Source organism: Zea mays, chromosome 5, assembly GCF_902167145.1.
Source record: "Zea mays cultivar B73 chromosome 5, Zm-B73-REFERENCE-NAM-5.0, whole genome shotgun sequence".
NCBI classification, from domain to species: Eukaryota; Viridiplantae; Streptophyta; class Magnoliopsida; order Poales; family Poaceae; genus Zea; species Zea mays.
Window position 1 is genome coordinate 177,691,006 of NC_050100.1, and position 10,742 is coordinate 177,701,747.

Sequence of the window (10,742 nt, forward strand, 5' to 3'; positions counted from 1 at the left end):
TGTTGTGACCAACATGTGATTTATATGGCCGTGCAAAAATACTTTATACTAGTTTGTAATGGAGATTACATTGTTCATAAGTATAATTTAAAATATGAAATAGAATAAAAAAGTGTTGGAGATAGCCTTACAACTCATTTAATGAGTTTTAAACACTTTGTAGCCTCTGAACCAAATATGATTTAGTCCCTGCTTTAGTTTCTAAACTAAAGTAACCAAACAGGTTCTAAATACATTTCCGAAGTTTAAAATTTATCACAAAAATGTTGTTCTCAATAACGTTAATTTTTCCCTTTAAAGTGGTGTTTTGTTTCACCGAAATGTAACGCAAACGGTTTACATGGGGTAATGGATACCAATATTTTTGTTTGATTGAACTATTTCCCGTAGTACTAGGTATTACTATCCAATTCAATTATAACTAGTAACTATTACCGCCGGTAGGAGATCTCATTACCATTCCCTTAGAGGCTTAGAGCATCTCTAAAAACTCTCTAGAAAATGACTCTTCAAAATCAGTTTTAATGGGCATCTAAAAAATTAGTGGAGGTAGATTTTAATTCTTTCTCTAACAGATCTTTAAAGCGGCAGATTATTTCTAGGGAGCCCCAAAACCCCCTCATTTGTAGCTATAAATGAGAGAGTTTTAAGGGCTATGAAAAAGTTGAGAGCGTTTTAGGGAACTGTTGCAGACACGTTTTTGTGTTTTTCTCAAAAAATCTTAATTTAATTGAGACTTCTGAGAAACTCTTAGAGATGCTCTTATTAATAACGTCTGAACCAAACGTCACCTAAATATTATTTATTTTAGGGCTGATATAGGATAAAGTTGGTTCTGCAGGGACTGCACTGTAAAACTCCACCAAGATAATTTTTTCCTCTGTGTGCGCGCGGGAGGCGTTGAACATTCCACGTCCCGCCCGGACCCGTCACGAGGAGGACTGAAGGCATCACTTAGCAGTGGGCCCACGGAACCGCAGGGTCCATTGATCAGTGAATTCGCACCATCTCCACGAGAGCTAAAACCCTCCAGAAACGCAGGGACCAACCGTTGCGGATGATTTCCTCTCGTCTCGTCCCATACTCCCGTCCTGTCCGTCTTCACCTGCGTTCCCCGGGTCCCGACACGCCGCTGTACCAGTCCCGCCCGCCTGCGCACTTCTCCCACCCCCGCGCCGCCTCCGGCGCCGGCGAGCCCTCCCGACGCTCCTCGAACGATCCGTCCCTGTCGCGGCCCTTCTCTCTGCCGCTTCCAGCCCAAGGTAAGACTCATTTTCACCGCCTATTTATCGCGCACACGGGGGATGTTCCGCCCCTTTCTGCGGCGGAGTTTTACGCGGGTGGATCCGATTCTACGCGCAGGGGAGGAGAGGGAGAGGATGTGGTCGTCGAGCCAGGCGAGCACGAGGGGCGTCGTGGAGATGGGGAGGGTGGAGGCCGGGCCGTCGCATTTCCCTAAGAGACCCGCGCCTCAGAACTCCGCCAGGTATAAATACTCCTGGTTCACTCGAATTGAAGAACTGACGCTAGTTTAGGCAGAAAAGTTAGGCAATTTATAGTGCCTTAGGTAGTAAACCAAACAGGCCGTCTTGTGCAGATGCTCTCTGTTCTGATGCAAATGCATCAGGATGTACTAGATCTGCTAATAACTCTCTTCTGCCTTGATTAGTGATAACTTTGTGTGCCACCTGCATGCTATTTGGGTTCTGTCAAAAGTCCATTCACTTGTTGTGGCTACTCAAATGAGCTACGATGTTTGTATAATTGTATCAGTGATCTGTGATCATGTTGAGGTTTGAGCATAACAAGGAATGCATGGGCCTGTATCTGATTCCCTGCTTCACACCTCTCTTTTTCTTCTGAACTGCGGCAGTGATGAACTGATGCTACGCACACTACTTTTTTTTTATAACTACGAGATACCATTGTGAATGCTTTACCAAACATAGCTACTGGCTAACAGGGTCAATCTGTCAAGGACACACACAGTCAAACCTACCTCTGCTGGCGACCGTTCAGGAATTTCTGTTAAATGCAACTTGGGGTGGTCTTCTCAACCATCGCCTGACTTGAGGCATCACTTTAGAGGATACTCATCAGCATCAGAGGCAGTTCTTACTTCCCAATCTGATGTGAGAAAACTGTTTGTTGGCAATGAAAAAATCGGTGTTCTCTTGCTGAATCTTGGGGGCCCAGAGACTCTTGACGATGTGCAGCCTTTCTTGTTTAATCTTTTTGCAGATCCGGTAATTTACATACTGCAAAGCAACATTTGCTTCTAAGTTTTTTGACGCTATAATTTTTCATACTATTGTTACCTTGCAGGTTTACCAATTTTGGTGCACTAATAATTAGGAGAAATTGCATTGTTGCTCCTACCAGAGGATGCAACTCCGTTTTTACCTCAGTTTTTAAAAGTTTGCACGTATTCACATTCTTTTTTTAAAACGAATAGACAGTTTGTCCATATTCCGTTATCAGCACTTGCTAGTGCTAATCCAGCCTGCAAAAAGACGTTTACACCCTTACACCATTGCTCCTCCTTTTATAAACTGTTTGCAAATTTGTCCCTCCCTACTTTGATATGAAATTTTGGAATATAATTGACATAAATATAACCATAAATTTTGAAAACCAATATTTCAACTTTGAATTTTGAAATATTTTAAAATTGATGAAAATAAATTGAATTTTGACATTAGTTTTTTTGACAAAATTGACAACGTTTTAACTATAATTTTTTTGGTAATACTTTAATTATAATTTGTCAAAATTTAATGTCAAATTCAAAATTTTCATCAATTTCGAACTATTTTTAAATTCAAAGTCAAAATATTGATATTTATGGTCAGATTTATGCCACAATTATATCCTAAACTTTCATATAAAACTTAGGACAAATTTGCGGAAAATCGATAAAAGAAGAGGGGATATAGTACAAAGGTATGAACGTCTTTTTATGGGCTGAGTTAACACCGTTAAGTGTTGTCTGTTTGTTTCAAAAAAGGAGGGACATACGTGCAAACTTTAAAAAACAGGGGTAAAAACGAAGCTACATTCCTGAGTATGGGCAACCATACAATTCCCCCAAATAACTAATGCCCAGTCACTTAAATCTTCACTGGAATGTGCACCAAGTTCAGTATATTGCTGATGTGCAAAGAGTCCATCTATATAATTCTATTTTTCTGCAAATGCCATGCTTATTTGTATTTATTAGTCAACATTGAGCTTGACTTTCTAACATCTTTTTATTAATTTTGAGATAGAAAGATAGATGCTAAGACAGAGTGGACGCATATTACTACTGTATTTGAGTACATCCTAATGCAAGTCTTTTCCCTCTAGTTATATGTCCCATGACGCATGATCGCAGGACATTATCCGTCTTCCTAGGCTCTTTCGCTTTCTGCAGAAGCCACTTGCAAAATTCATATCAGAAGTGAGAGCACCAAAAAGTAAGGAAGGTTATGCATCCATAGGTGGCGGTTCTCCTCTACGACAAATTACTGATGCACAGGTATATTGTGACCTTTTCTGGTCTAATTCAGAACTGTCAATTGGCATGACTGCCATTCATTGAATCTTAGCAATCTGGATTTTCCGTTTACCTAGAATTGGAGAGGACACAAGTGGATAATGGGGAAACTAATTTTGTTTTGATTATTCCAGAGCCAATGTTCTTGTCACATGACAAATCGACCCATGCATTAGTGTCACATGAAGTCTTTTTGTGGAACTTGAAGTAATTGCATGCTCCTTCTCACTTGGTTGACAAATGATTCTCCCAGCAATTGGGTTGATATTGTGATGACTCATGGGTTAGGCCTAGGAAATGTCCTGGTGATCTTATACTGTGAGATGACACAGAATTTTATTTGCTGTTTCACTGTTTCATTGCCACTAGGGTGATCTTATACTGTAAAAAACAGTATTTGGGGTTTTAGTGTCATTCTGGTCAGTTATCTTTTACATTGGACTACAATAGGATTAGAATGCGAATGGATGCTGCTATATTACTTTATTGATTTAGAGAATAATGAATGGTTTTCCCACTTTCCCTAAAATGTCTAAAATATGTCTGAAGCTACACTATTAGCTCTCATTTGATGGCTTTTATGAATTGTGCAGGCTGAAGCACTTAGGGAGGCATTACATGGGAAAGATGTTCCTGCCAACGTGTATGTTGGAATGCGGTATTGGCATCCCTTCACTGAAGAAGCCATAGAACAAGTAGGGCTTGACATATACCCAAAATACTTCTGTTTTATTGATTTTGCAGGTTTTGTACCATATTAGAGTGAAATTGCACCTGTAATTTTCAATTGTTCTTTAGTAATGTAAGCCATAAAATCAATCAAGTGTGTTGAGTTGAACACTGTTCCTAACTAAGCGCTTCATTTGTAGAAATATTTTTCCCTTGTAGCATTTGCAGAAGAATATGAGTTATATTGCAGTTTCAATAGTTGTATGAAACCATTTGCACCATGAAAGCTATTATATCTAGATAAGAAACCATTAAATAAATATGGCATTGTATTCATGACACCATTTCAATGTGAATGCTATTCTAGACATGCAGATAGGTACATACATTTTGGGTTTTCAGTGTTTATATATTATATATTTCTATTTGAAAAATACATTTGTGAGCTCACTATTTTGGTTCTCGTTGCATTCTAGATAAAACGGGATGGAATCACGAAACTTGTTGTGTTGCCTCTATACCCTCAGTTCTCCATATCAACTAGTGGTTCAAGTCTCCGTTTATTGGAGAGCATATTCAGGTATGTTTGGAATTACAGAATACAGATACCTGTATTTCTGATGCTTAGAAAATTGATACTTATGTTATTATGTCATTTTCAATTTCCTTTAGAGAGGATGAGTATCTCGTGAATATGCAACATACAGTTATACCTTCCTGGTACCAACGTGAAGGATATATCAAGGCTATGGCAACTTTGATTGAAAACGAATTGACAAAATTTCAAGAACCCCAAAAGGTAAGAGCCATGACTTCAATGACTTGTGGTTCTCTCTTGATCAAAAAAGGTAGGAGCTTATTGGACTTGGTAGACATTTACTTGTGCTACAAGTCATTATACAAGGCTATCTCTTGTGTAGAGGAGTGCAATATTTTTTCCTCGTATTCCTCAAACAAAGCACAATTCCATTTCCACCAAACTTCCAGTGCTTGCAAAAGGCTCTCAGTATTGCTAAAAGGGGTGGAATGTAGTATCTTACAACAACAACAAAGCCTTTTAGTCCCAAGCAAGTTGGGTAGGTTAGAGTTAAAAACTCAACAGGATCCACAAGTCAAGCTTCAAACACATTTAACTGTTTTTCATGTGCTCCTATTCAATATCTTTGGGTATAATCTACCCTCTCAAGTCTTCTTTAACTGTATTATCTTAAAATAGAAGGCTTGACTTCTTTGGACATCAAGCAAATTCTCTCTTCTAAAGTTTTTTGCCCTCTAGGGAATATTTCCTCAAATAATGTGGTAAGGTTATCGTGAAGATGGCTCCTAGTAACAATAAATATTGTCTAGAACCATTTTGATTTTGCATCCATGATCCATTTGCCATCCAAAGCTAGGCCCATCTAATTTGGGAAATCCACTTGCAGGTTATGATATTTTTCAGTGCTCATGGAGTTCCTCTGGCATATGTTGAAGAAGCTGGTGATCCATATAAAGCAGAAATGGAAGAGTGTATCGATCTTATCATGGAAGAACTGGAAAAAAGAGGAATAACAAATCCGTGCATACTTGCTTATCAGGTCAATGCAGATCTCTTAATGTCATTAGCCAAATATGGTGGTTTCTCTTCTTTTACTAATCGGTTTTCTGAATTGACAGAGCCGAGTTGGACCAGTGGAATGGCTGAAACCGTACACTGATGAGACAATTATTGAGCTTGGGCAGAAAGGGGTAAAGAGCCTGCTTGCTGTTCCCATTAGGTACTATTTCTCTCAACTTTGCTCCTGTTATCTTTGATTGGAGTGAACTGCGTTACACTTATAACCTTCACCTCTGTCGTCTTGCTTGGGATTGTTCCCTCCCACAAATTTGGCTCAGATAATCTTCCTTTTTCTCATGATCTTCCCTGTTCAGTTTTGTTAGCGAACACATTGAAACTTTGGAAGAAATCGATGTGGAGTACAAAGAGTTGGCTTTAGAATCTGGCATCAAGCACTGGGGACGGGTTCCAGCACTAGGTTGCGAACCCACATTCATTTCGGATCTTGCTGATGCTGTTATTGAAAGCCTACCTTATGTTGGCGCAATGGCAGTTTCCAATCTTGAGGCTCGGCAGGTAACAAACTAACAACTAGTACATGGCAAATAAAATCCTTTATCTCTAATTCATGATTGACCAAAAGAATATTGCTATTTCGTGATGCTTTGTGTATTGGTATTTTGTGCTTAACTTAATGGTGATTTCAAATATGCATGTGTATTATATATTAACAGTATGTTCAGAGTTCAGATGGTACCTCAGTTAAATGCAAGCCAAAATTGAGTTTACCCACTTCTCCAAGTTATTGGCCAACAAAATGTTGCATTTAACCATATACTCACACAGTAAGGCCTAGCCTCGTTGGATAGATACAGTAAGATGAAAAGAACGGGACAAAGCTGGTTCGTTCTTTTGGGGGGAAAAAAAGAGAATGGGTAGAAACTGCTTAATTCTGTGTATAAAAGAAAGAAATAAAAAGGACATGCATTTGGACATGATCACACGTCCAGCACCTTACAAGATTGCCTTGCAACTTGCCCATCTCGAGAAAAAAAAAATCCTGCTATTGCTGAAAGAATAATAGATGAGATGTGAATAAAACGTTAGGTCAATTTTCTGTTAAGACAATGGCCCATGTGCTGAAATAGGTTAAATAAATAATTTCCAAATTGAATGATATGATGTGCCCGCTCTATTGTAACCCAGTTTGCTTGAGTCTGAAGTGATGTGGGGTGGTTTTGCATTTCCAGTCTCTCGTACCCCTCGGGAGCGTGGAGGAGCTGCTAGCAGCATACGACTCGAAGCGCGATGAGCTCCCTCCACCGGTAATCGTGTGGGAGTGGGGCTGGACAAAGAGCGCGGAGACCTGGAATGGTCGTGCGGCGATGCTGGCCGTGCTGGCTCTCCTGGTGCTGGAAGTGACCACCGGCGAAGGGTTCCTGCATCAATGGGGAATCCTGCCTCTGTTCCGCTGAGCCGACAGTTCTGTTCATGATGGGGTCATAATTTTGCTGCAGCCGAAGGAAGTTTTGAACTTCTGATGCTGTATATGAATCAATTTGCCTTAAATCGTCGATGGGAAAAGAGGAGAAAATGGTAAAATATGGACAGAATTCGACGGTATATCATGTTATATTGTACCTACCTACATGACATGGGACATGAAATAGGGCTCAGACATGCGCTATGGAACTTGGAATACACACAAACCTAACACGCCACATGCTGCACAAACTCCTGCCTACTGCCACTAGTACCTTGTCTGTCCATAAGTGGATGCGCGTTGCTTTTAGAGAATAATCATATGAGCGGATGAGCCTCTGCATTGTCATGTGGATGCTATATCAATCCAGCATTCCAGCTCAACAATTTCAGGGTTAGCTTTAGCTCAAGCAGATTAATTTTTCGGTTGGCTGAGTTTATATGGTTTTTGTGCCTCTATTGATGGAGATTAATTATAGATTTTCCATGGATGACTTAGAAGGTGACTTAATTCTAAATGTCAACAGAGTTGATATTATTAACGGGATCTTTATTTATAATCGATTAAATTTAAAATACTAAAACATAATATTATATTAAAATTCCAGGGTAGTACTAAAGACAGTTTGGAAGAAGACGAGACCAATGAACGAACTTGGCCGGCCGCCGCTACAGGCCTAGGGTGATGATCGGATGAGATCCGGCACGATCGCTAGCTGTTTGGTGGTAACCTTGATTGAACCGTGGTGGATCATCCCCGCGCGGACCAGGCAATGATTTAACGTGTTCCGCGCTACGATATATCGCAACCCAGCACGTGCCGACGGCCCCTCTCCTCCGCTCCTCTGGCACGACGGGCGGATAGGAGATTAGGAGCACGTGCCAACGAACCAACCAACACGACTCACGTGGGATGAAAATGGATTTCCGAGTTATTCGGATACGTCCGTCCCAAAATATAATTCGTTTTAGATTTATTATATATTCATTAAGTAATAAGTGAATATAGTTTACATATATATCTATATTTATATCTATATTTATAATCACTTGAATGAATGTTGGTAAAAAAAATGGTCTAAAAAACTATATTTTAGGATAGATAGAGTATTTTAAAATAAATATGCATGAAATTTAATGCTAATCTTTTCTTATGCTATCAATTACATTATTATATAAAAAATAAAAGTTTGTATAAATTGTTTTATACATTATTTACTCTTACAACAAAAAAGATGAATAAATATCTGATTTCGTGTCCGAATCCGTATCCAGATTTTATACCTATTGTTTGAGAAAATAATAGATAAATTTAAGGTTTATAAGTTCAATACTAAACATAAAAATATAAATTTGTATAGCAAATTCTATATTCGCGACACAGATAAATGCCTGTTTTGTTACATGTATACACCTGTTTGATTGTCTGGTAGGAGGTTCAGGTCTTTCCCACATGGTACAAGATTCTCTCATGAGTCAAACTCTACTCATGCGAAAGTCCTCATTTCTACGTGGCTAGGCTCGCGTGAGCACAACAAGCGTGTGAATGCTACATGTTAGTGAGACAACAAATGACCACATGTAGGTAACCAAACAAAATCTCCAAGTAACTAGGTTCCATGAGTATGATAACCAAACATTGCCCATATGCATGTGCTCGACCTGGCTACTAGGAGCCTATACATCTATTTTACTGTAGGATAGTTATGGATTTTGAGATGGGCTCAAAGTTGATACAAAGTGGACTTTCAACTTGGCTGGAACACTCTTGCTGGCCTCTGAAGATGGTGGCTAAGGAGGAGGACGTCCAAGATCTTCCTTGTTGTGTTCTCCATCTTACTGGGGCATTGCTTGTCATGGTTCTTGTTGGGGGTCTGCTTCGTCGCCGAAGGTCCTATAAAGGTGAATATCAAATTCACAATGAAGATATATATCTTGTAATAAACAGTATTAAATTGTTATTCTTATTTGGAGGTCTTTTTTATGTGATCTTAAGGTCAAACTAGACCAATTTGGAGTCTTAACAAATAAGCTTTGTATCAAGTGTTCATGGACTTCAAACTTACTTCGAAAGATTAAGTTATGGCCTTCTCAATGAAATACCATCGAGCTACCAAGGAACTAAAGGTTCAATTACGATGAACTTACATTTTGAGATTTATCTTAGTCATGGAATATACGTTGTCTATCATCATTAATGTTATTAAACATATTTGAAATATCAATATTAGTTAGCAAACAATAATTAGATTTGTCACTAGGCAAATATAGAAAAGTGCTCGCCTTATAATCAATGGTCATATTTGAAGGTATCGTGTCCTCATCAGGCAACTTTCCCTCTCATTTATAGAGCTTTTTACATAATTCCCAAACTCGCTCTTAGATATTTTCATGAACCACTTAACCTTAGAGGCAAAATGATCCATATTTTGATCTTTGCATTTAACGGTCATGAGCTCTCCACGACTTTGCTTTGCCTCGACACAGGCTTCGCGTAATGCGACATGACACCCAAAACTCCATCTTAATCTCCAATTGAGTTTTGAGGCCCAAATCCATAAATCACTCGCCAACAATTTTGAACTCCAAACTACCAAACATATATGGAGAAGCGTGTCCACTACATCGTACCTCGTCCGCAATATCGACACTTGTCACCATTTGTTCTCTTTCTCTCGGTCATCAAGTTCTTCAACGCCTCTGCTTCACTAAGGCAACCTCCGTTTTGACTTGGTCGATCAGCACAGTCTACTTATCCATATGTACACTTGCTTGTCGATGTCCTCAGCTATCAGTCATTTATGTTAGTTTTCTAGCCCTCGTTTGATCAGTCCCAGCCTCTCGTTTGTCCTTCACTGTTTTCAGTCTATTAGCATGACACAACCTTGCTTGCCATTGTCCATAGTCGTCAAGTGTATCCATGCTCCATAGCAGCAACCCAAGATACATGTATCCATGCTCCATAGCAGCAACCCAAAATCAACCAAAACTTAATCATCTTTTGACAATGGTTCATCATCAATCGATACATATAGATACATATATCAAACATGTATTCACACAGGGCATAAGAACATGCCTCGTACCTATGGGCCTAAGAATGAGTTATCCAAATGATTACCCGTAAAAACAACAAACAATTATTACTACGTTAGAAATAAACATGGAGTGATGTCATATAAGTGTATATATAGAACCGGCCAGTTGGCCACCTCTTGGGATACCGCTAAAGTCGCGTGGCTAGAATCTCTTAAAATATATTCGAATTCTCTCAAGGCACGAAGAATCTCTCGTGATGAAATAAGAAAGAAATTAAAGTTAAAACATCCCTGTCAAGTGCTCGATTGTATTATTCATGGTCACGGATGCATCCAACACGATCACATGATTCACGTATAGGACGGCTCTAGCTGGGGCCGGGTATCATATGCAATTGACAGCAAAGCAATGAGAACCTTTCTCTTTCAGAGAGACACAATTTGCATCCATTACAGTACAGGGGGTGGAAAAACAAGA

The 10,742-nt window shown here is 39.3% G+C and overlaps 1 protein-coding gene across 1 annotated transcript; it reads left to right on the plus strand.

Annotated features, from left to right (window-relative positions):
• The first annotated feature begins 1,065 nt into the window (after positions 1 to 1,065).
• Positions 1,066 to 7,660, plus strand: LOC100191436 (Ferrochelatase). Its single transcript, NM_001136869.1, is given in 11 exon segments — positions 1,066 to 1,262; positions 1,363 to 1,486; positions 1,964 to 2,246; positions 3,377 to 3,520; positions 4,132 to 4,233; positions 4,684 to 4,787; positions 4,880 to 5,006; positions 5,632 to 5,784; positions 5,864 to 5,964; positions 6,119 to 6,320; positions 6,995 to 7,660. Coding segments are annotated over 10 exon segments (1,548 nt in total). The 5' UTR covers positions 1,066 to 1,262; positions 1,363 to 1,379; the 3' UTR covers positions 7,220 to 7,660.
• The last annotated feature ends 3,082 nt before the right edge of the window (positions 7,661 to 10,742 follow it).